Source organism: Harmonia axyridis, chromosome 6 (genome assembly GCF_914767665.1).
Source record: "Harmonia axyridis chromosome 6, icHarAxyr1.1, whole genome shotgun sequence".
Taxonomy (NCBI): domain Eukaryota; kingdom Metazoa; phylum Arthropoda; class Insecta; order Coleoptera; family Coccinellidae; genus Harmonia; species Harmonia axyridis.
The window spans coordinates 33,123,796-33,151,342 of NC_059506.1; the positions used below are offsets into that span (position 1 = coordinate 33,123,796).

A 27,547-nucleotide genomic window follows, 5' to 3' on the forward strand; every position below is an offset into this window, starting at 1 on the left:
ATCTCGCGAACGTGGGATTTTCTGGCGGAAAACTTTGTAGGGCTTTTCTGGAAATTGCTGTCGATGGGGTAGGGTTAGTTATTAGTTTTATTCACGTTGAGGATTTTGTGTCCTACGATGGTCTGAAATATTTCAATTCAGTGATTTTCAACAAAATAACAGGTCAATTGAAAAGTCCTCGGTCTACCATAGTAAAACACATGTTTTTGGCAAAATTTGATTTGATTATTCAACATAGTTGCCTTCGAGGGCGATACAGCGATTATAGCGATCTTCCAACTTTTCGATACCATTGTTGTTGTACGATTTGTCTTTCGCTTCAAAATAGGCCTCAGTTTCGGCGATTACTTCTTCATTGGCTCTAAATTTTTTTCCAGCGAGTATTCTTTTGAGGTCTGAGAACAGGAAAAGTGGTGGGGGCCAGATCTGACGAAAACTGTGGATGCAGAAGCAATTCGGAGCACAATTCATGCAATTGTGCCATTGATTTGTGACACGGCGCATTGTTTTGATCAAACAGAACTTCTTTTTCTTCAAATGGGGCCGTTTTTTATCGATTACATCCTTAAAAGGATCCAATAACGCTATATAATAATCGCTATTGATGGTCTGACCCTTTTGGAGGTAACCAATGAATATTATACCTTGCGCATCCCAGAATACTGATGCCATAACCTTGCCAGCTGACTCTTGTGTTTTTCCTCGCTTTGGATTCGGTTCATCGTGTGCAGTCCACTCAGCTTACTGTCGATTGGACTCCGGAGTGAAATGATGGAGCCATGTTTCATCCATTGTCACATATCGCCGCAAAAATTCAGGTTTATTGAACTTAAACAGCTTCAAACCCTGCTCAGAATCATTAACACGTTGTTGCTTTTGATCGATTATAAGCTCGCGCGGCACCATTTTGCACACAGTTTTCTCATGTACAAATATTCGTGAATGATATGATGTACACGTTCTGATGATGTCTGCTACCTCGATCAACTGCACTTTACGATCATTCAAAATTATTTTGTAAACTTTTTTATTTTTTCGTCGGTGACAGCCTCTTTTCGGCGTCCACTGCGTTCGCCGTCTTCGGTGCTCATTCCACCACGTTAAAACTTAGCATACCAATCAATGCAGATTGATTTTCCTGATGCAGACCCCGAAAACTCTTCATTAAGCCAAAATTGTGCTTCAACTGTATTTTTCCCTTCAAAAAGCAATATTTTATCAGCACACGCAATTCTTTTCTTTCCATCTTTTTCAAATAACAAAAGTAGCTACACTCACAACGCAATATCTCACAAACTAATGTTCGGACTGCTGTCAAAATATGACACTTATTGTTTGAAGGTTGATATTAACTAAAAATCATATGGATTCAATACTAGCACCGCCATCTGTGCATCAGACCGAGGACTTTTTAATTGGTCTCATACATATCTCATTGGGTTGATATTTAGCCTTTATATATCGAATAACCATTTTAAGGACTTTGTGTTCATATCTCCATCAGAACCGTAGAAAATCCAAGAAGAATATCGAAGAAAATTACCAATATTTCGGTGTCCACAAAAGCGACAAAGTTTTCAAGTGGTCGTCAGACCCAAATTGAGTCATGTGGTCTCCAAGGGGGCAATTGGCTTAAATAAATGTGATTAATCAATGACACTCTAATTTTTCTAATAAAATAAAATTGATTTAACGATTATTGTCGTTTCTAACAGAATTATGTAACAATTTTTCAATAACTCAAACTTATTTTCAGGTTTAAAATCTAAACAATTAATATTTCGACTGCCCATTAGCCTCATACAATGTGGTTACAAAGTCCTACACTTCTATAACATTCAAAGAGGATGAACGTCTAGCAGATGATGCATGTTTCCATATTTTTATCAACACTCGAGTAGCGTGGTCTATTAGATTTGAAGTACTCAGTAATGAAGCTCATATTATACTGTAGGGAGGACCATATATATGCCATGAGCTCAACTTGTAATGCTTGTAGAAGTATCTCATGATAAAAACAGTGATTTCTAACAATCGTTCTAATTGATGCTAATTGTCTATAATTCAACTGGCTCTTAATTATGACAAGATTATGTGGGCTTGGGTAAGTTGAAGAATAATGATTTGAGGTTTTATCCTTCGTAGTTTTTTGTTGGATCAGATCTGGTGAAACAAATAAAACCAGGTGATTAATTTGTCGGGATGCTGAGTTATGTGTAAAAAACACTTGGAAAGCACTGACTTGAAATCAGGAGCTTTTGAGCGCATGGAGACCACAGTACTGTATATGTATACGTAGAAATGGAGTGTCGTATATTCACCTCATCCCACATATACAGGGTGTTCCTAACTTGGAGGTTCTTAAAAGGTTACAGATTTTGCGGATCATTTTAAGAAAAAAATGGTCTATGAACATGGGACCGTAAACGCTTTGTTTTCGTGATACAAGGTTTTGCATTGAGGGATCTTCTGTGAAAGGAATCGGAAAACAATAGTACGTGGCTGTCACGTTATTGTGTTGTTGTGTTTTTGGTTGGAAAAATGCCATTCCTTGAAATTTTCAAATAAGGCATTTTTTTCTAATTCTTGTCAGCGTATGATTTTCCAAGGGAAGGCCCAAGACCTTGTGTTTACATCAAAGATCCCCTTCAATTTTAGACAAGAATGCATCCCCTAAACTATTTCGCACTTATTTGGTAATACCCTGTATAACGGAATAATCAAGTATTAACCAAATTCTACAAATATATAGATCTCATTACGTATTTTCCAATGATTGTTAATGCCTCAGAGTAATTAACATAGATAGAGGGAGCATATTTCATTTTCAGTAAGCAAAGTTTGTCCCCAACATGAACTATGAAATTTGACAAGAAGCGCGCGGAAATGGAAACGTATCAGTGATACGATATTTCACTCAATTCGCGAGTTTATCAACAAAAAACGCACTTCTTATGTCCCACAGTGAATCAAAGATTCATATCAACTCAAAATATATTGAGATGAATACCTAAATCTATCAGAAATTCAGAAAAAAAACTTCAAGCGCGCCAAACGACGTGAAACAACCGATGACACTAGTAGAGGAAAAGTTGCCAAACCTTGGATTTCAGCAGGTAGATACAGAAAATAATAAATATTCTGTTTATTATAAATTCGAAAATTAGGAAAAATATCGGATTCCAAATATTCAAATTAGCATATTTAATCGAGAATCACTCAAATAAATATATTTCATTCAATATAATATACATTCATAACGATATAGTAAAATTGTGGATTTGAAAATATATCACAATCCGACAACGTAATCTAACCATGTTGGGGACATGTAAAAATTGCGTATAGTAGTTCCTCTATCTATGTTAATTACTCTATGGTTAATGCAGAATAAACTGGACAGAAAGAATCATCCGATATCATCCATTTCTAACAGTAATATCTACAATCGAAACGTCAAGAAGCGTAATGCGAACATAAAGAGGAATATAAGTATATAAAAGTCAATTACGGGTAAATCACACTGCACAATGGGTCGTTATTTTGGAGGAAAATATAACGATCTCATTTAGAAAAATTATTGTGTCCTTATCGCCACAGTTATTGACTTCTTCTGGTCACTTTACATTGGTCAAGCACATTGGTATATAGAGCGACCGTTAAATGATTTTAGTACGCTCTGTATTCAATCATTTTCTATCATCTATCGCACACAGATTTTATGTCTTGGAAATTGGAATTATTGGAAGATATCGCGATGGTTTGAGAACAATTGGAACGTTAAAGTTCGATTATGTTTCATTTCCTGAAAGATTATTGGAAATGAGTTTTAATTTGGTATTTCATCTTGTTCTTGGTGAACAATTTCTTTGAAATTTTCAAAATACTTATACCTAATAGGTATATGAAGCGATATTTTTCCATTTATTGTAACCTCAGAGTAAAAAACATAGATAGAAGGAGTATATTTCATTTTCAGTAAGCAAATTTGGTCCCCAACATGAACTATCAAATTTGACATAAAGCGCGCAGAAATGAAATCATATCAGTGATAGGATATTTCACTCAATTCGCTAGTTTCTGCACGCAGAACGCACTTCTTATGTCCCATAGTGAATCAACGTTTTATATTAACTCAAAATAAATACCTTGATATATCAGAAATTTCAGAAAACAAACTTCAAGCGCGCCAAACGACGTGAAACAACCGATGACACTAGGAGAGCTAAAGTTACCAAACCTTGGATTTCAGCAGGTAGATACAGAAAATAATAGATATTCTGCTTATTATAAATTCGACAATTTGGAAAAATATCAGATTCCAAATAGTCAAAATTGCATATTTAATTCAAAATCACTCAAATAAATATATTTCATTCAATATAATATAGGTACATTCATAACGATATAGTAAAATTGTGGATTTGAAAATATATCACAATCCGACAACGTAATCTAACCATGTTGAGGACATGTAAAAATTGCGTTTACTTCATCTATCTATATTGATTACTCTATGATGATTTCATACGACAAGAAACTTTTAGTTATTGCACATCGTATGTTTTCTGCTGATAAAAACGTCTAACATTCCATAAAAAAAATTGACGCTGCGGACAGGATTCGAACCTGTGCGGGTAGAACCCAATGGATTTCAAGTCCATCTCCTTAACCACTCGGACACCGCAGCTGTGTAGAATAGTGAGAATTTCAGTGTTTGTGTTCACAGGCCTTGAGGAGTTATCACTGTTATCAGTAAGAAAAGATTTTTTTTAATGTGTCTTATTCCTACGTTCACCTAACAATGGGGTACCTTTTATTTGATTTCTTATCATGAAATATCTCAATTTCAAATGAGAACAGCATGTAATATCCGTAAAAAAATTGAAAATTCAAGGAAACTGAAGTAATAAGAAGAATTTCAATGAAGTTTTTCAACTTGATATCATGGATAATCTTCATCTTCTCTCTACGTACACTGTGTCCGTTAAGTATGGAACAAATTCATTTTTAGCTAAACAGACCATTTTAAGAAATAATCCCGAGTACCAAACATGTTTGGAAAAAATGTAACAAACTACAGGGTGTTACATTCATACCAATTGCCGCTAGACAATAAGTATTTTTGATAATATTGTTAATTTAACTAATGAAGATTGTTACGCGTTACTTTATGAGCACACATAAAACTATTGTATTTTTGTCCACCCTGTACAAATTGGAATCAACATGTGATAAATTTTTGGAATCAGCTCAGCTAGAGTAATCGGAAAGTTGAGACAAAATGAGGATGGTCCATTGAAAAGAAATTACGGTAACGTCATTACTCGAAAGTAATTCAATAAATAATAATAAAAATCGACGTGTTTCTTAAAATGGTCTGTTTAGCTGAAAATGAATTTGTTCCATACTTTACGGACACAGTGTATAATAAAAAAAGAACTACAATCGTAGTAAGCAGGTATTGCTCAAAAAGATCTTCATTTGAATTTCATGTGATACTTTCATTAAAGAAATTGGCCCCCGAGTTGGCCCCCTTTTGACATTTTTTGTAACGTCGCCTATAAAACGATGTCAAAAAATGTAGGATTTCGAAAACAAATGAATTAGTTTTGTAGTGAACCTCGCCGATAAAAATGTCATATTGTCAGAATTTTCAGGCAACTGTAGAAATTCAGAAAGAAAGATAAAAAATGTTAGAGTTTCCATATACCACCGTTACTTTTGAACGACTTTCTCAGTTCAACGACAACTAGGTACTTTAAATCGGCGTCAAATGTGAAATACTCTTTGCAAAACGTTAGTAATGGGTGTTGTTGTTTGTGTTATCTCAAAATGCTCTATTCCAAGTTTACGAGTAGCATTGTTTAGATTCGTAAGATGTGGAAATGTTTTGTGTTCGAATCCAAGAACTTCCAGATATTTATAAACCGTGCCACACAATCTACGTGTTTAGTTTCGTGAAGAAACAATTACTTTAACAATAACTGAACGAGATATGATTCTTACAGCATCCAGGAGGATAAAGTACCAATCGGTGTGGGCTGCCGGAAATGGTTCAAATGTTTTAACGGACAGTTTTCATGAGGAAACAATCGATTGTTGAGTTTTGGCCATTGAAAAAAAAAATGAATCGATTATTATCGTATCTCAACTTTCAATACTTGCGCGATTGCAAGTCGGAGAATTGTCGATCTCCCCTAATGTTTTAGTCCGCAGTTGGTTTTATCTTTGTTCTTTCATCCTCTGTGCTCTTGTAGGAACTTGAAAGTGCATTGATTGCCTTATGAGATTTGAACTGCAGCTGCTGCTGTGGTTTTGATTGGAGTTTAGATATGATGAATTGGAGAATCGTTAATTTGGAGTATTTAGAATTAGAATAGGAATGTAAAGGTGTTCACATCAACGACTATATCGAAAGAGCAGTTGTGCATACAGTATAAAATATGTATTAGGCATTAATTTTCATATCAAAAAACCAAAGTTTAAAAAATTCATGTATGCAGATTAAAAACATTTTATCGAATCTTTTAGTCATGTAAATTTTCACAAATTGAATTAAAATACATAGGCGTACAACTTTGCTTCCACCGTTTTTTTCCGAAATTCGAGGTTTTATTGTAAAAACTATTTATATATTTATAATTCAAAGTATTGTCCATCGCTGGCCACTACTTTCTCCCATCTTTCGGCAGCGTACAAATCCCGCGTTGAAAAAACTGGTCATCTTTTGAAGCGATCCACAAATCGAACCAATTTTTTACTTCATCATGAGACCGGAAGTGCTGGTCAACCAGGCCGTGTGCCATTGATCGAAACAAGTGATATTCCGAGGGAGCAACGTCTGGAGAATATGGCGGGTGAGGTAGGACTTCCCATTTCGAAGTTTCCAAGTATGTCTTGATCACTTTAGCAACATGGGGTCGAGCATTGTCATGCTCTAAAATCACTCTATCATGTCTCTCATTGTATTGCGGCCGTTTGTCTTTCAATGCTCGGCTCGAACGCATTAATTGCTTTTGATAACGATCGCCTATGATTGCTTCAGGTTTTAATAACTCATAATACACTACGCCGAGCTGGTCCCACTAAATACTGAGCATGATCTTGAAACCGTGAATCTTCGGTTTGGCCGTCGACGTAGAAGCATATCCGGGATATCCCCATGATTTTCTGCTCTTAGGATTATCGTAGTGAACCCATTTTTCGTCTCCAGTCACAATGCGATGCAGAAATTTATTCTGTCTTTGCCTTCCAAGCAGCTGTTCACAAGCAAACAAACGTCGTTCAACATATTTCGGCTTCAACTCGTACGACACCCAATTTCCTTATTTCTGAATCATTCCCATGAGGCTTTTCATTTCTATAATGCCAACCTTTGCTCTACCTTTTTATAGTAAACAATCAACAGCATGGTGTGTGTTCTCATCCACGTACAGTTTTGTTTGAATGCGGATTCAGAAGAACCTACAATAAATAGTCAAAATATACCACCCATATCTCCGAAAACTCTTCAAAATTACATTCGGAAATACTAAAAATTTCCACGAATTCAACGGCATATTTTTAAGAGATGTTTAACTTGCACACTGTAGAAGAAGGAATGTGTTCCAGCAAATGGCGGTCCAAACTGGAACCGAAGTACTTTACGACTTTTATGAACATATTTGAACTTTATAACATGCGCAGTCAGCAATCCCGAAGCTGATGAAGGACGGTCTGAAAAAAACGATGCTAAAACAACTTCCATAAAAATTCAGTGCGATTTTTTTTTGAAGTATCTAATACATCTTCATCAAGAATTCCCAAATGGGTCTACCTACGAAAGGTGCATTTAACGTATTCATTACATCTTTCCTCAAAATTCCAAGCAAACATCACCTTTCACAGAACGAGATGCATCTCGGTCCCAATCAAAAGATGAAAAGGATGCTCATCCGGTATAAACAATCCGCCCTGTTTCTCGGTTAGTTCGCGTGTTTCCTGTGTCCGGAGCGGCCTTCTAAGATCAAAACAGATATACCCATCCTAACCTCCCCCTCCCATTCATTACGATCGTCTCATTATTTTTCACGATATTTGAGATTCTTCGTTTGTCTCTCTGCCCAAATGGGACTTTGCTGCTTGCTGAATGAATAGATATCCTGCTTTTTCATTCGGATTGAATGAAATTTTTAAATGGTGTTATTTCTCTAGAGGTACTCTTGTGCTTTTGTCTGGCTGTCTGATGGACGATGAGGTAGTCTGACCCAATTTTAGATGAAAGGTGGAATCAGTCTCGAGAGATTGAAGAGGTTGTGGTTTTGAGTCAATGTTTGGGATACAGTTTGATGAAGTATCTAGAAATCGTGCTGCCTACTTGCTGGATAAGATATGACAGACCTAAACATTTTATTGGAGATTATGTTACACTAGAATTTCATAGATCAATTTATAATCGCACAGATATCCTTCCAAAAATTAGTATATTCTAAAACAAATTGCAGAATGGGCTCCTATTCCACCATGCGAAACGCATGACTGTTGGAATTGCCTTCTACAATGAGTATTAGACGATATTTTCTCTATTTCAGTCAAGTTTAGTGAAATATAGTCGAAATTCAATGAAAAATTCAGATTATATATCCTAGTGACTTATGTATTGGATCTTGGCAGTGACTGTTACGAAAATTGACAGATTACGGAATTTGGATATGAATCGTACGTTTCGAATTTCGTAATATCTTAAGAAAAAGTCTAATCCTTGATCCTTCGGAGCAAGTTCTAGGTTTCAATCAACCTAGGAAAATTTGGTGTATTTTAAATCGACTTAGAACTAGTCATGGGCGTTGCAATAGTATGCTCTTCAAATGGATTCTATCGAAAACCCACTATGTGAGAGTGGTGTAGAAGAAACCATTGGAGAGTTGTTGAATACTTGTCCAATTTATAACAAATATACAAGTTAACTTGTAATGATTGCCCTATGGTTTATATTGGAGAGACAGTAAGATCTTTCAAGAAAAGAATTAACGAACACCAAAAGAGTTATACCTACATCTGATAGCTCGTTTTCAACTTTTAATTAGAAGAATTAGATCACACCTTTAATAACAACTTTGAAATTCTCCATTCAGAAAATAAGACATTATATTAACACTCTTAGAATCCCTAGAAATAAACAGGTATAATACTCAAAAAAATTTGTTGAACGAATAAACAGATGTAAACTCATCCCCTTCATTGAATTTCTCCTGATAGTTTGGAAATCCCTGGCGGCAAATTGTCCAATATAACGTTGAAGTTTACGATATTCTATCGCATATTTTTCTGCCAATGTCGAATTTTTGTTCCTATATAAGTTTCTGAAAAACTCTGTACTCGTATCAGTCAGAAATGTAGCCTTATAAAGCCACAGTCTGGTGAAACAATTATTGCTAACAATTGAATAATCCAGTGGAAAAAAGGTGCTGTTTCATCAAGGCAATGCGCCGTGTCACAAATCAATGGAAACAATGGCAAAATTGCATGAATTGGGCTTCGAATTGCTTCTGCATCCACCGTATTCGCCAGATCTGGACCCCAGCGACTTTTTTCTGTTCTCAGACCTCAAAAGAATGCTCGCTGGAAAGAAATTTAGCGGCAATGAAGGAGTAATCGCCGAAACTGAGGCCTATTTTGAAGCTAAAGACAAATCGTACTACAAAAATGGTATCTAAGAGTTGGAAGATTGCTATAAGCGCTGTATCGCCCTCGTAGGCAATTATGTTGAATAATAAAATCGAATTTTGCCAAAAAAATGTGTTTTACTCTGGTAGACCCGGAACTTTTCAATTGGCCTGTTAGATGTAAAATAACAATCGAACAGCTCAATTTTACAACCTCCGACTGGCCTATCTATTATTATTCATCCTGAAAAACAACCGTGCAAAATAGCCGCCATAAAATGTCGGACACGACATCACATCTTGGCACGTCAGTAACCAGCAACCAGCGTATCTCTGGTTTCATTCCAGCTCATCTATAAATACACAAATAACCGATGCAATAATATCATCTCCCAAGTTTTGTGCTGTTCACCGATTCGTCTCGCTCGCACTTGGAGACCAAAACAGAACGGTTATGGGAATTTTCAGGAAACCATCACGACGATGACTGCGTGGCGAGGGTATTGGAGAAAAAAGCATTTATTCCATCCGGTGCAGTTGGCAAAACTGATTGGGTGGAAATAGACGCGGTCGTATCTAATTCGAGAGAGTTATGTCTTACGGACGGGAAATAGAGGGATTGGAATGGAATATCGATTTGTGTGAGGATTAATTAGTTTTTGAAGTTCGTGTCAAACCATAGAAAAGGATGAGATATACATTTCGTGTATTATTTGAGGTTTAAGTGATGAAAGTAGGAAATTTTTTAACAGGATATGAAAAAATTAGGAAGTATTGATATGAAGTCAAAAAATTTCGAGCATTTGTTCATTCATGAGCTAATTGAGCCCTTGGAGACCACATTTTCAATGAGTCCTGGGTCTAACCAGCTAAAACAAATTTTTTCTTCGAAATTCGATATTATCGTCAACAGAGTCACCTTCAAGAGTACTCCAAACGCTCTTCTAACTTTTTTCGTCTTTTCTTTCAAAATAGGCTTCTACATGAGCATTTACTCCTTCATAGAGCCCAGTTTTTTAGGAAAACCAGGAAAGGGCTGTAAATATCAACTATTTTCTTTGGCGATTGAAAGTACGATACTTCCAAAAACTACGCCACTGAAACATTGTATTGACTCAAAAAAAAACATGAAGTATTGGAAATCCTTCGAGTACAGTATCCTTCAATAACTCTTAAAGTATAGGGCTTGCTTAAGTAACTCCCCTCTTTCAATACGTAGAATTGAATGAAATAATGAAAAATATAGGTTCTAATTTGAAAATCTTGAGTTTCGATGAATTTGGGTTGACCAAGTTCATGTTCATCTGAAAAACACCCTGTACATATTAAGTCCAAACCGCAAAACAGTCCTATAACACTACGTATTTGCAGAATCGAAAATGAAGAAGGTTTTCCCGAAAAAAGGCAGAATTATTCAAAAAAATGTGGGTCCTCGTTGCCAACTTTTTTTTCAAGAATTCCATTGAATCATGAACCGTTGAATTTATACCCACGGTATGGTATATTGCTGAAATTGTCATGATAAAGGCTATTCTATGATGCAATAATATACTGGGTGTGCCATTTGAAATAAGGAAGTAGTAGTCTGTTTCCGTTATAACCGGAAGTTGTAGAGATCTGAAGATATTTTAGGGAGAAAGATCATTGTCTCAAACCCCCATATGCAAATTTTCAGCTCAAAATTATGATTTGTTTTCCATGAACGCCTAACAGCCCATCTCGGTAAATCACCCTGTATATTCTGTGGTTCAAAAGGTTATTCGATCACAAAAACTTGACTATTCATTCCAATGTACAAAGTACACAGCTGAATTATTGGATAACATTATTTATTGATGAACTTTGTACAGGATGATCCTAAATTAGAGGGGAAACGAACGAATCATTTTAAGAAAAAAAAAGTGCTATAAGCATGGAGCAAAATGTAGGATGTTAAAGTTTGCCTTTTTTTCAAGTTTTTCTCTAATAGCACCTTCCCCTCACAGGATACTCAACTTGAATTTGGCTTAGATATTTCATTATGATATGATAATAATTTTAATGAAAACCTACAGGCTGAAAGAGTGCTTCTTCTTTTTTCCTGAACTGTTATTTGGTGGACCATTGGTAGTTTCAAGAAATGTGACAAAGACAAAGACTTTAGTTCAGTACTCCACTCTTTTCGAGGAAAAAATTTCAAACAATTCTCTAGTAGATAATCCTCGCATCAAATCCAAATTGATTATTATAAAGATCCAGACAGTAAGTTGTGATGACTAAATTTATTATGAGTTTTGATAGTCATTTACCATCTGTAGCGAAGACTCATAAAGATTCATCAAACAGAAAAAAATCATCACAAAAAATTATTTCGAAAACAAAGCGTTTGTGGGTCCATCTTTATAAGACTTTTTCTCAAAGTTATCGAAGGAATTTTCCTTTGTACCTTCAATTTAGAAACACCCTGTATACAAAAAAGTAGAGCCCCAAAATCCGAAAATTACAGACATTTTGACTAAATCATAAAGCGACGAGTTGGAGACGAACCCACAAAAATGTGCATACCATCTCGTGTATCGCAACCGACGCATCCGCCAATTTGCAACAATCGAATAACCTCCGTTTTTAACGAATTTATCGAACGATTCTTGTTTCCATTCTCGGCTCTAATCAGAACATATTCTCGACACCCACGAGCAATAAATGCAATCGAACAGAGATAATATTAAACGTTCTCTCGCAATGAGACATGCGATGATAACACCAAAACGTACCATTTCCAATGAACAATGAAGGACGATGACACAACACTCGCTGGCCTGAACATTCTGTAATTAATGGACTGGTAAACATCTATATTGTTTTTCCCGAAATTGTCATTGCCACTGATTCACCTACTGAACTGCGTATTGGATGGTAACGATAAATAAAACTGTAAAGATGAAGGTTCATATAGAGATGATGGATGGTAGAATATTGATGTTAACGTGTTGGGATTTTGGGATTTTAGATCTTGTAGATGGGTGTTAAGGTTCCATACATGTGAGAATTTGTATGGAGGGTTTAGTCTTAAGTGAAATAAGAACTATGAAGAGGTACAAATGAAAGTTATAGATTCCTCGAATCATTTTAAGAAAAAAATGTCCTATAAACATGGGCTCGCAAAAGTTTTGTTTTAGAGATAAAAGGTGTTAAAATTTGATATTTTTTAAAGTTTTTTCTCATAGCACATACCTTTTACAAAATATTGAACTCAAATTTGGCATAAATATTCCAATTTGAAGTTTCCATCATGTGATATGCTCATTTTTAATGTAAATCTACAGGGGAATATTTATTCTGGAACAGGGCTCACTTCTTTCTTCCAAAACATTTTTTTGTTCCACTTATATTTTAGAAAAATGCTAAAAGGAACTTTGAAGATAATGACATTGTTGCAGTACTTATACAGGGTGAGTTTTAACTATGGAACGCCTCATTCATCTCGGAATCAAATCGCAGGTTTCAGTTTGCAAAGATCTTGTGAAATGGCTGATATAATGTTGGTATTTACAGATAATTGAGGCGGTCCATAAATAAAACTCACCCTGTATAGAAACCTCTCGGAATATCTCAACGAATTTTGATGACTGATATTCAAAATTCATAATGAACATAAAAAATTACAGAGGTATTTATTTCGCGAAATATTTACCTGTGCGTAATTATGAAATGTATAATTCATCAGATTATACAAATTGAAATTTAATTGAATTAAATCAATTCTAATGGTTTTCCAATTCAATGGAATGAAGCAACATGCCACACATCAAGTGCAACAATTAGTGAATCGCTCTAATATTCAATTATCAAATTATCAGCTGAAATTGTGATAATAGTTAGTCACTAAGGGGTATTTGAAGAAGTCAATACCATAATTCCTTAATTGATGGAAATTCATTATCAAATACATCATTCAAAATGAAATAATTCTAACATATATTTCTATATTAACAATAATTGTTTTACATTTCGACTGATTAGTCAAAATTATAAATTAATTTGGAGAGGCCACAGTGTGAGAGAACCAATTTTTGGTAATATTAAAATATTTGTTGGAATTATTCTGTTTATTTTATTCAATAATGAATTCCTATCAAGTAAGGACCGAGTCCATCAAATACAATAATTCAAATTATATTTTCTAGGGTGTATGCAGATTTCTTCTTCAAGTATATTTGCCTTCATATAGCCTTTTGTCTTAACCTAACGTATAACTGGCAAAACAATAGGAAATTGTTATTATGATTTAATAATAATAATATACAATAGTAAAAAAGTTTGAAATTTGGATCAACCAAAAAGTCTTGACAGACGTTGATGCCTTTTGAATGGAGTGACTTCCAAACATAACTGAAATGTTTGGACTTGGCAGAAAAATAATTAATGAAAGAATTCTACTATAGTTTTTGAGAGCGTTTCCTTGAATAAGTTCCTCATAGGCCACCCTTAGTTTAATATTTCAGAAAAGAGAATTATTCTTTGAGGTTGAGACATATTATAATGAAACTATGTGACTGTTTATTTTGAGTTATACGAAAGAATTTTTCTTCATACTTGTTTCTTATATCACGTTCAACTTAATCTAGATTCACATTGAAATATTATATTTGAATAATTGGGAATAAATTGAAAAATAACTACCTAATTCAAAAATTATATATGAAGGAATTGAATTAATATACTGTTTCAATACCGTATATTGCTGTATATATTCTGTCAGATATAAACTGTTCCATGGAAACTATTCGAGAGATTTTTTCAAATTTAATTTCTATATCACATTCATGTTTATCTGGATTCACATTGAAATATCAAATTTGAATAATTGCAGAAAACTAATTGATTTAAAAAATAATATACAAAGGAATCGTATTAATACAGTGTGTTTGAAGTCCGTATATTGCTGTATATATTATTCTGTCAGTTATTATATAAATTCTTACGATATATTCGAATAATAAAGATAATAATAACAAGTAAAATGACTTAGGAAAATTGTATTGTTCATCTTGAGATAACTATTTGTTGGTACTTATATTAAATAAAAAGTGTTAATGTAATAAAATTGAAAACTTGTAGAGTACTTTGATGTATTTAGATAAAAATGAAATATTGCAGTTTTCGAAGAAATGCAAGGAATTAAATCTGCAATGCTCGCTATGACAATGGTTTTTTAATTCCATATTCCTGGATATTCAGGAAAAACAATTGATGGTTGTGCGATCTTCCTAAATTTTTACATAATTGAGGAAAATTTGAAGAATTTTCCGAAATCAAGAGTATATCTGCATAAAATCAACTACATTCAATGTAAAAACAACAAATTTCGAAAATTAAACATTGAATTACAAAAACTAAAAAAAAACAAAAATCTTATAATGGTGCAAGTGATACAAAAATCTTCCTACCTTGAGACGTCAATCTTCTAGCAATCGATTTAGATCTCATTGTCCCTTCGAAAAAGCAAAAAAACGCGCGTCACAACGTACCCCCCGACCTCTCAGATCATAGAATCGCGACAAAGATCACAGAATACGCGACGGACGTCCTCATGTCAACATAGAACCGACAGTACACATCCTCTCTGGTCAGCGACGGAAGAAGTCCGTAGACAATAGAGACCGCGATCGTCTTTTTTCATGCCCGTCCCCACCAATCAGCGACGTCCGTTCGCTGTCATGTTTTGTCATTCCTCCGGCCGTACTGGGCTCGACGCGATTTTTGTCGCTGATCGCTTACGTCGTCTGTCGCAATAAGCGACGTCCAGATCTTCTTTTGTTTCGCTCCTTCGGTTTTACCTGTCGCGAATACCGTATTTCTTTTGTTTGCGCGCAGACTCGCGCACATCGCGCCGCCCATCGGGGCGCCACGCCAGTGGTGGGTAGATAAGAGGATACGCGGGGTGAAGGGAGACGGTCGATAGTCCGGTGGCCTCTCCCGGATCTCTCTCTTCGAGGATCCGGATTTTCCGGGCGGTTATCTCTGCTGTGTGGGAGGGATGACACCAGCAACGCCATTTTTTTATTTTTGAGGGGTCTGGGGGACTATTTTTTTTTTTATTTAAGTTTCTTCGTTTCTTGCATGAAAATGAGAAGAAAACGCGATCAAATGTTTCATAGGCAATATTAATGCACATACGTAAAGGAATGTTAAAGACGTTCATGTCTCTAAAAAAAAATTGAAAAGAGAAAAAACAAAATTCTTTGCCAATGAGTGTGGCATTAAGCTTCCCCGTTTTTCGCTCTTAAAAAGTGCTGAAACTATCAATGAAACTCTATAATACTCACTGCATTCCCAGGCGTAGCCAGTAAAAACACAATTCCTCTTGCAAATCCGTTATATCAGCCAAATTTCTTTCTATGGTGCTTTCTTTTGAGGTCTGGTAGAAGTAAGTAATCACAGGAGTTCAGCTCTGGAGAATAAGCCAGATAGTCGAGCAATTGAAAGCGTAATTCGTTCAATTCGACCATGGTCTTCATCGTTTTGTGACTAGTAGTATTGTCTTGGTGAAAAAGATTCTCTTCCTTTTGTATTTGAGGATTTTTCGTCATTTCTTCAACCAATTGATCGAATAACGTTTTGTAATATTCACTCTTAACTGTTTCACCTTTGTTGAGATAGTCAACCAATCTACCAATACATGTTCCAAATATTGATGCCATAGACTGGCTACCTGATGTTTGAGATTTTGGTCACTTTGGGCAGCTTGCAACGACTGCTTTCCACTCAGATCATACTCTCTTTGACACAGGAGGGTAGTAATGAATTCATGTTCCATCTGCTATCACATATCGACGCAAAAATTCCTGTTTATACCGCTTAAATAGCTCCAAACTCCATATACAAGGATTTTTTGCCTCGATATGTGACCGTGGATGAAACAAGGATTCAACATTACACTCTTGAGTCAAAGAGTTCTCAGCTTAGTGGAAAGCAGTCACTGAAAGACGTTCAAAGCGATCAAAACCTCAAACATCAGATGGCAGGGTTATGGCATCTGAATTGGAGGATATGCATGATGTAATGTCCAATGACTATCTTGAAAAAGGTAAAACCAGCAACAGTAAAACACCTTATGGGATCGATTGAGTGCAAAAATCAATAAGAAATGTCTTCAAATGCAAAAATTAATTCTCTTTCACCAAGAGTTTACTCCTTGTCACAAATCTATTCAACGAATTGCGCTTCCAACTTCTTAACCAGCTAGGTCATTCTTCAGATCTGGCACCCAGAGATAACTGGCTTTTTACGACCTCAAAGAATGCTCCATGAAAAAAATTTGGCTTTGAACGAAGAATTTATTGCCGAAGATGAATACTACTTCGAAAGCAAAGACGAAACTTTCTACATAAAAGGTGTTGAAAAGTTGAAAGAGCGTTGAAACACCTACATGTATCACTGTTGAAGGGACATTGTCGAATTTTCAAGTTTTTACTGGTTAATCCCAGGACCAATGGACTAATTTAGTGATGTTGATGATACTATATTTGACACGATAGAATTAAAATATAGAGCAAAACTGATAAATCAGTGAAAAAATTTTGAAAATCCATCAATAAATGACTGAGAAATAGATTATTTAAATTTACGTATTTTAGCGCGGAACGTCTTTGGTCTGTGACGTCACGGCACTTGCCTGTGATCGCTACACCATAAATTACGTTTAAATACTTAGCCGCGCCAAGGCTCTCGCGCCGTTTGTAGTTGTACAGTGTAGTTTTAACTCGAGTTCTGTTTTTATGTCACCATAATGGAAGAAGGCGTCGTGAAAGGACAAAGTGACAATTTGCCTAAAATAGATATATTCGCAGTGATGGAGTTTTTTTCTTCAAATCCATCATATGTCAGTGCTGAAATGAAAGGAGTTAAACTTTTCAAATAAGTATCTACTTTTGAGTTTGCTTCATCAAGGTTCAACTTATAACAATGATTTATTTAAAAAACGTTTCATAAACAGTTTGTAGTTGAGTACTGGTTGTTGAAGTCTATCAATGGCAAAACATATTTATGTGAGGAGTAAAAAGTAAAAAAAAAAAAAGTAATTTATATGTATGTATAGTAAGTTATTTCAGCCATCGTGTAACGAACAAAACACGAAACGAACGGCACAAGTGATTGTACACCAATGAATTCGTAAGCACTCTGCGAATACCAGTCGTCTAGTGTGTGACGTCACGCCACTTACACGTACTATGAAATTATTCTTCCAAGCGCAACTTCAAAGTCCCATAACTTTTTCATTTCTAGAGATATTTCAATGATTCTTCCACATTTTTGTTTCATTTTACTTAATTTTTTAGAATTAATCCTTACCAAAAAAATGAAAACTAGTCCATTCAGTGCAGGGATAAAGTAAAAATACACCAAAATCTTGTCTGTAAACAATGTCGGTTTATAGTCGATACATTGAAATGTCATTGGATGAACGATAATTCCCAACCTATTCTCAGACGATGGCTTCAACCCCACCATCCCTGTAGACGTAATCTTGCTCCAATTAAGTGGTTTCAGACACAACGTAACCCCGTCATCTTCAACCCTCGCTTAGATGAAACAGAGAAAATTAATAAATCAAATTACGCAAACCGCAAGCATCTGTTGGAGCGGCAGTCGGCAAACAGGACGCCCATAGAATAGGAGCGGGCGCACAGAGGAGTCGGCAAACAAAATTCGGTATGCATTAATTCGTTGGCCTCCGCTCCACGGTACATAGCCAGCGGGCTGAGTGGAAAGCGTGCTGCTCGATTTTTGGGGAAGAGGAGGCGGATGAACCCAGGCCAATGCTTATGATTGCAGCAGTCTTTTTGGGCGCTGCAGGGAAATTGAATTTGTAGTTTTGATTTGTGTGGGTGCATGTGTAGTCAATCGAAGAATGGCTTGTAGTGATGGTCTGAAAGGGGGAAATTGGATTAGTTTTCACATCATTTTTTTGTCCTTAGAATGGACATGGGTACTGTTATGCCAAACAAAAATTATAATAAACTTCCAGAATTTGAAGCTAAAAGTGAAAAATCAAGGAAAAGTTTATGAAGAACGTTTGGTGTAAAGATCCTTGCATTGTTGTGGAACAGCATTATTTTCCACTCAAAAAAATTGACGAAATACAGACTGAAAGGTTGTAAGGCATTTTGCTGCAATAGGGTCCAGATCAGATCTTCAAAACCTTATTCTATGATCGACTGCCAAGATAATGTCTGTCAAACTTCATTCTGACTGTGAAAGACTCGTATCATCTTCAAGAGAGGCATATGTTGGCGTTTATCTACAGGTGTTCTTAAATTGGAAGTACGAAGAAAATGAGGGATTCCTTAGATAGTTCCAAGAAAAAAAGTCCATTAAACGTGGGCCCGCAAACGCTTTGTTGTCGAGGTACGTGGTGTGTCTTGTAATCCTACTTTTTTGTGATTATTATACCAGCTTATCGAATCTTCAGTAATCTTTGCTACAGATTGGATAAATAAGTACTAAAACTAACGGGTGTTTTTTTTCGAGGTATATAACTTTAAGTTAGCATTACTGTTCAAGATGGCGACCGATTCAACAGCTTTTGAATGATTTATTCTCAGTTTGGTTTGGCAATTCCTCATGCAAAAACTCACGCCTGAACAACGCTTGCAAATAGTGCAATTTTATTTCGAAAATAATGGTTCTGTGCGGAATACGTATCGCGCACTACGTCCATTTTATTTTGTTTACCGATGAAGCGCACTTCTGGTTGAATGGCTACGTCAACAAACAAAACTGTCGCATTTGCAGTGAAACTTATCCTCAAGTGTATGTCGAAACACCGTTACATCCAGAAAAACTGACTGTTTGGTGCGCTTTATGGGCTGGTGGAATCATTGGTCCGTACTTCTTCAAAAACTATGATGGCCAGAACGTTACAGTCAATGGTGATCGGTATAGAGCTATGATTACTAACTTTTTCATTCCTGAATTGAACAACCATGATGACCAGGAGCTGTGGTTCCAACAAGACGGCGCAACATATCACACAGCTCGTGCCACAATCGATTTATTGAAAGACACGTTTGGTGACCGCCTAATTTCACGTTTTGGACCTGTGAATTGGCCTCCAAGATCTTGTGATTTAACACCGCTAGACTACTTTCTGTGGGGCTATGTAAAATCATTGTTCTATGCGGATGAGCCACAAACCCTTGACCATTTGGAAGACAACATTCGCCGTGTTATTGCCGATATACGGCTACAAATGTTGGAAAAAGTCATCGAAAATTGGACGTCCAGATTGGACTACATCCGAGCCAGCTGTGGCGGTCATATACCAGAAATCATATTCAAAATGTAATGCCCCAAGATTATCTTGCGGATAAATAAAAATCATGTCAATCGAATAATCCATCGTTGTTTATTGCAATTTAAAGTTCTATAGCTCTAAAAAAAAACATAACACAATACATAATACAACTATACATGCACATTCAAAAGCAACTTTGGTGTGGACACCCATTACATACTCCCTTATGCATTAACCTTCAAATCGAACACCCACAGCCTAATTTCTATAATTTGCTGTCACCGCAACTTCCCAACATTAACAATAATGTCGCCGGCCGCCAAAATCGCCAAGGAAGGTAACGAGGGCGCAAGAGCGCTGGTAGATGGACACGATGTCGTGAGATTGTCACGGCAGAGGGCGTGGAAGGCGGTCATCAGTCATCTAGGCGGCGTTGCCAAAGTCGTTGTTATATCTGGGTTGACTTCGCGTGACGCTCTATCTCAGCAAATTATACACATTGTTTACGGGTCAACTGTTATTTGTCATATGTCCGTGATTTCATAACGCATTACCCCCCTTTCACCCCCACCAGTTCCCTTAATGACTACCACCCTGGTCTTCCATCGAATATACATATTTATAAACTGGGGAATTATTTTTTTATGTTGGTGGTATCAGTGGTCGAGATCACCACCTTCGAAGGCTGCGAAGAAACTTAGGGGGCGGGTTGGATTGAAATTTGTCATAAAAACGCGTGGAGTTAACGATTTTAATTTGAATAGATAAGAGCAGATTTCTTTTGATTGGGAGATAGTGTCGGATTGGCTTTAGAACAGCGGAAAGGCTGTCCTGCTTTCGTTAGGATCGACTTAAATGCTCTTATTATATTTTGGTTTCAAAAATTTGCCCTAGTCAAGGTGTTTCTACTGAAACAATGCAGTATTTAAGTGGCAATCATAGTGATATATTTATAGGCTTTTCCAATGAGAGGTTTCATTTTGAATACCCCGCTATCTAAGAGTAATCAACATAGATAGAGGGAGCATATATCATTTTCAGCAAGCAAATTTTGTCCCCCAACATGAAGTATCAAATTTGACATGAAGCGCGTGGAAATGAAAAAATATCAGTGATACGATATTTCACTCAATTCGCGAGTTTCCCCATGAAGAACGCACTTCTTATGTCCCACAGTGAATCCACGTTTCATATTAACTCAAAATATATGGAAATATATAGCTAAATATATCAGATAAACAAACTTCAAACGCGCCAAACGACGTGAAACAGCCGATGACACTAGGATAGCAGAAGTTGCCAAACCTTGGATTTCAGCAGGTAGATACAGAAAATAATAAATATTCTGCTCATTATAAAATCGACAATTAGTAAAAATATCAGATTCCATATATTCAAGTTTGCATATTTGATCGGGAATCACCTAAATAAATAAATTTCATTCAATCTAATATACATTCATAACGATATAGTAAAATTGTGGATTTGAAAATATATCACAATCCGACAACGTAATCTAACTATGTTGGGGACATGTAAAAATTGCGGTTATTCCCTCAATCTATGTTTATTTCTCTATGCTCGCTATCTAAGTAGCTGCCATATTTTGACATGTGACATGTAAAAACTAACCCATTACTAAAAATGAAATGATACACACTTCTACAACGCATTGAAATTATCAAAATTCATGACGAAAATGGTGAAAATTAACACTCACAGTTCGCTAAACTGAAGCACTTTTGGCCTTGAAGGTGCCGACCTTCTAGGTTGCCAATAGCGACATTGATTCTGAAGATGATGCCGCCACCATCCTTATTGTCCAGCTTCTCACATAAGTGCCACTGACAACCCCAGTTTTAAATTCCAAATATTTCAAAATAGATTCAAATTGGGGTATGTTATTCTAAATGCTGGAATGCAGATTCGTAAATCTTTCAATTCACTTCCACCAAACTGATGCTTGTTATAAACATATGCATTCAAAATTAACCCAATTTGTCTGCTTGGTGTTATAAACATAATTACCTACTATCAACCTGCTCACTAGTGTATTCGACTGCCAAGCTTGAATTTTTCGACTCCTAACTTTGCCGATGAGAGCAAGTTTTCACATATGGGTCTGTTGTTTTTCGAAAGAAGATAAAGATTGTTATCCACTGTTTGATGAACCAGTTTTGTGTAATAAAGATGTAAAATAATTATTTATGATAAGAAACACCTATTTAAGCCATCCCTAAGTTTGATGATAAGAATAGGCCTTGGGACCACCTTCGGCTGTTCAAGTTTTTGCCAACAAAACTGCCTCTTAGGCAAAAAGCTGAAGACCTTATTCAGATGACGTTGCTTAGTAAATTATCAACACATATACAATGTTATTGAAAATTTTATAGACAAGGCTATTTTAATTTATGAGTGCTGTTAATATCCACATCAAAATCCAATGAAAGTGATAATGCTTAGCTACATGTCTTATTGATGCTTTGAATCTTGTAGTCTTATTGAAACAACCTTTGGTTGAACCCACGCTGTATTCGTTTCCTATAGTTCTCAGGGAAGATGACATTCTCATGGTAAGATTTTATATATTAAAGGACTTGACTTCATGTAGTAGCTCCTCAGTAAAGCCTGGTATATACATCATCAACAAAAAACGTCAATTATTAAGGGTTGAAAGTCCTCAAACATCCCATAACGTATAACTAAACCTCCGACCAGATCCGCAAATGAATAAACTCCCCAATAACACCACCTCACCCTTACCTGTCAACCACTCCAAAATCCACCGAATTCCCATGATTCCCCACAAAAGAATCCATCCAAATCAATCCTCGAAAAACAATATCGCACGATACGATCGAGAGAAAAAACATCATCGTCATTAACGAACGACGTTGTCTGGGGCGTCTGGTTCGCCATAATAGATTTGACGTTGACTTGTTTTTGTTATCCGCTTCCATTTGTCTTGAGTTTCCTTTGTTTCGCTGGCTCGAGAGGGGAACGGGAAGTCGTTTACCACGTCTTCGAGTGCTAACGGTCCCAGAGGCTCGCTTGAACGCCAGTTATGTATGTTAATGTGAGCGTTAATAATCTTTCCGCTTTCCTCTCTTCTTAACGGCAATCTTCCTAGCATTAATCTTGGGCGTTTGGAGTAATTAGTTTGGTTCTGGGGGGTTGGAGGGGGGTGTTTGATAAGATATGAAGGCTTTGCCTGCCTTTACAGAGGTTTGCTTGGTGTTTATGAGATGTTTGAGGAGGAGATCAACGCCTTAAAGTCAAACCTAACAGGGTGGCTCACATGATACAGTCAATCAAATGATCAACTTTTTAGTTTTTAAACATTAAATTTTTTAATGTTAATATTCTATCAGTTTCCAAGGAGTGTAGGATTATAGCTAACTAAAGCACTAACACAATCCTTTCAAGTGAGGGTCAGAAGCTCAGTAATCTTGAGACAACATGTCACGAGAAAAACTGTAGTTGAAGCAGAGGCCTCTTGCACCAAACTTCTTTGCAATTCTTCACTTTTTGAATAAATTAATAAGAAGAGAAGGAAAAGTTTGATGCAATAGACCTTTGATGCATATTTTAACGTGGTGCATCATTCACTACACCAGAATAAACCACGAAAGGCTAGTTAGAACCATTCTAAAAATTTCTCTTTTGCGTTGATTTTCAAAAAAACTCATTGGAAATGATTGATGAAGAATATTAAATGGTTGCGTTTCTGAACGAATACTTATCATAGGGATGTGGGAAATTGTTCATCCTATACATCTCAACAGAAATTGAATCCCAATTCAAAGAAAATCGAATGAAAAAACGGAATCGAAATGGATTATAATGAAATATTGGTGCACAATTTTGCTTCCGCCGTTTTGTAATATGTAATATGTAATGGCTGTGGCGGTAAGTGGTAATCGAAATAGATGTCATAAAATAAGCTTACATATTTGTAAACATAACGCCATCGAAATATTAGTCGATTTGTGTTTGCATCATGAAGTTATTCTCGATTAAACATGCAGCTTACGAGCCAAACTCTCGTCATTTGCAGGAGACTTAAATTTTCTGCTTTAATATGAAGAAATCTGCGACTGAGGCTCATCGAATGCTCTCAAATACTTATGGTGAGGCCGCTATTAGTGGAAGAACGTGCCGAGAGTTGTTTCGCTTCGAGAACGGTGATTTTGACGTCGAAGACTAGCATAGCGGTGGAAGAGAGAAGGTTTTCAAAGATTCTGAATTGGAGACATTACTCGATCAAGACTCGTGACAGACGCAACAAGTATTGACAGGATCATTGGGAGTAACGTTACAAGCCATCTCAAAACGTATGAAAGTCATGGGAACGATTCAAAAACAAGGAAATTGGGTGCCGTACGTGTTGAAGCCGAGAGATATTGAACGGCGATTGTTTGCTTGTGACTGCTTGCAAGGCAAAGAATGAAGGTATTTCTGAATCGCATTGTGACTTAAGACGAAATATGGACTCATTACGATGATCCCAAGCGCAGAAAATCATGGGGATATCCCGGCGATGCTTCCAAGTCGACGGCCGAACCAAATATTCACGGTTCCAGAGTCATGCTCAGTACCTAGGAGGACCGGCTCGCCGTAGTGTATTATGAGTTGTTGAAGCCGACTAAATCAATCACAGGCGATCGTTATCGAAGGCAATAAAAGCGTTTGAGCCGAGCATTGAAAGACAAACGGCCGCAATACAATGAAAGACATGATAAAGTGATTTTACAGAATGACAATACTCGTCCCCATGTTGCTCCCTTGGACTATCACTTGTTTCGATCAATGACACACGGCCTGGCTGATCAGCACTTCCGGTCTTATAAATATATTCAAATTCCCCAAATAGTATTCAACTTCAAGATACACATGAAATTCTACTTGAACCAGTAAATTCCAAAATTATCATTAACACGACATACAGACAGACAGAATCTATTTAAACCTCAAACTCCTCATCATTTGAGACCACTCTCGGCTCAAAACTAAAAAACATCAGCATAATACACAAACACCCCTTCGTTCACCCCTAAAAACAAAGTTGCACAAAATCGCAACTCAACAAGAAACAAAATTCGCAGAGAGAATTCCCGCAAACGTCATAAAACCCAAACTGGCTTTTTCCTCCGGTCGTTACAATCCTATATCGCCCCCACCATCGGCTCAATTGTCCGACTGTGTCCACCTGACCTACCACCCCCTACCTAGGGGTTGAGAAGATGGCTGACGATAAGCACGCGTCACAGGTATCGTGCATCATATTTCTGTCCAGATTTTTAATTGACTCCATTTACATAACAGATTATACGTGCCACGTGAAGAATTGTCGTTACGGCGCGATGTTGCCAGATCTCAGCGCGATATTGATAACATGACATCTTGATCCTGGGAGTGAATTTATGGTATGTACGGTTGTCATAAGCTGTAAGGGGGTTGGGATATTAAGTGAAGGTTTGCATGTGAGTGTGTGTCTGAGAGATTCGTTTGGATTGTTTGTGTTGATGAGTGGAGAGGTCGAGGGAATACATATAATGTGAAACTTTCAAGTATCGTTAATGAATGGAAAATACGAATGATATATAAATAATTATGCAAATAATATCAAAATGAATGACATCATTGTGCCAAAACCTCCACTATCTGATTTATTTTGTTGATATATTATACAATTCCAACGGACAACATATTCAAACCAACCAGAAGAAAAATTAATCATCCAAAAATGAACTTTATAAAGTGTGTAAACGGCAAAATAAATCGAATAACTGAATTATCATGAAGACCAACATACGTTCCGTATTTTTAAATACAATTTTTCCTCTTATAGTTCAAAAAACTTACAGAATTGACCAATTTACAATTTGAAAATTCATTTCACTAACTTGCATTTGATGACACTTAAAGACTTACAGAAATAATCTATTTTTCTAGAAGGATATACAGAGAGATAGTAAAATCTCTTACTCTTCTGTGATTTGAGTAGGCAAATCAACATTCACAATTGAAATAACAATTCTATAAAAATTTAATGTTATCTTATGGTTGATTTTGACTCTAATCTAAATAAATGATTTCGAAATGAGAAAAGAGAAAAACATAAGTGAAACTTCAATTCCCGTTACAATTTGGCGAATGCGCTTATCAAAAGTTTGTAATATTTATAGAGTACTAAACTTAGAAAGGGGGAGTATACGCAATTTCTACATGTCCTTAACATGGTTAGTTTACGTTGTCGGATTGTGATATATTTCCAAAACCACAATTTTACTATATCGTTATGAATGTATATTATATTGAATGAAATATATTTATTTGGGTGATTCCTGATCGAAATGCGAATTTGAATATTTGGAATCCGATATTTTTCCTGATTGTCCAATTTATAATCAGTAGAATATTAATTTTTTTCTGTATCTACCTGCTGAAATCCAAGGTTTGGCAACTTTTGCTCTTCTAGTGTCATTGGTTGTTTCACGCCGTTTGGCGCGCTTGAAGTTTGAAGCTTGAAGTTTTGTTTTTTATTTATTTCAATATATTTTGAGTTAATATGAAACATTGATTCACTATGGGACATGAAAAGTACGTTCTTTGTGAAGAAACTCGAGAATTGGGTGAAATATCGTATTGATATGTTCTCATTTCTGCGAGCTTCATGTCAAATTTGACGGTTCATGTTGGGGAACAAAATTGCTTACTGAAAATGACATATGCTCCCTCTATCTATGTTTATTACTCTGAGGTTATATTGAATTATGTATCCTTATGCCAATTAATCATAGAAAGATAAATGCTTCAACAACATTCAGAAAAAGTTAAATTGTCATTAAAATCAGTGCTCACTCGTGAATACTGAGAAAAATTTGAGAATAATTTATGAACGACCCTTTTCAGTTAAACGACCACCCTAATCACTGAAAATGAAGCCATTGAATCGAAAATTTTGAAATATTTTCATGAATAAACACATAACATATTAAACTAGAACATACCTCTGAGAAAAACAACAAGCAATATACTTAAAATGAAAAGTTAGCAATGGAATAAACACATCAACAATATCTTCCTTAATATACACCTCTAAATAATTCAAAACGAAGCGAATGAATCAGAAATTTCCTAATATATTTATAAATAAACACAAAATATAGCAAACGATTAAAATAATTGAAATAAAAAACAACAAACAACAAAATTAAGTTCATAATTGATTAGAGACACCGATGATATCTCCCCAGGATACACACCCCCAAATCGTTTGGCAACCGCGCCGACTATCTTTCAACCCCTGGTTCAACTGGGTCAACAGTCAACAGTGTGTACACCGTGGATAGCGTGAATTATGGTCTACAAGGGGGAGAACGCACCCCAAAACAATTACGTCAACCTAATGAAGGAAGATCATAAAGATCCTCTTATCTTTACACAATTACGGTTTATTCCTTTTAATGGCCGTGGTCGAGAGTTGGAACTCTCACGTGGGAAACAGAAGTGTGCTGTCGATGACGTGTTTGACGCTTTCCAATGGAGGAGGCATGACTTTGTGTGATTCACGATGGATTTGATGGGAAATATCGCGTAATATTGATAGTTGAAGACG

The 27,547-nt window shown here is 36.1% G+C and overlaps 1 protein-coding gene and 1 non-coding gene across 2 annotated transcripts in view; both read right to left on the minus strand.

The window, feature by feature from the left end:
• LOC123682261 (transcription factor hamlet-like) overlaps positions 1-15,412 on the minus strand; it is a 131,582-nt gene extending 116,170 nt beyond the window's left edge. Inside the window, exon 1 of the mRNA XM_045620796.1 lies at positions 15,077-15,412. Coding sequence (XP_045476752.1) covers positions 15,077-15,116 — 40 coding nt within the window. The 5' untranslated portion in view covers positions 15,117-15,412. The remainder of the gene's footprint in view (positions 1-15,076) is intronic.
• Trnas-uga lies at positions 4,609-4,690 on the minus strand. The gene has a single exon. It is a non-coding gene; the product is annotated as a tRNA-Ser (tRNA).
• Positions 15,413-27,547: the final 12,135 nt, after the last annotated feature.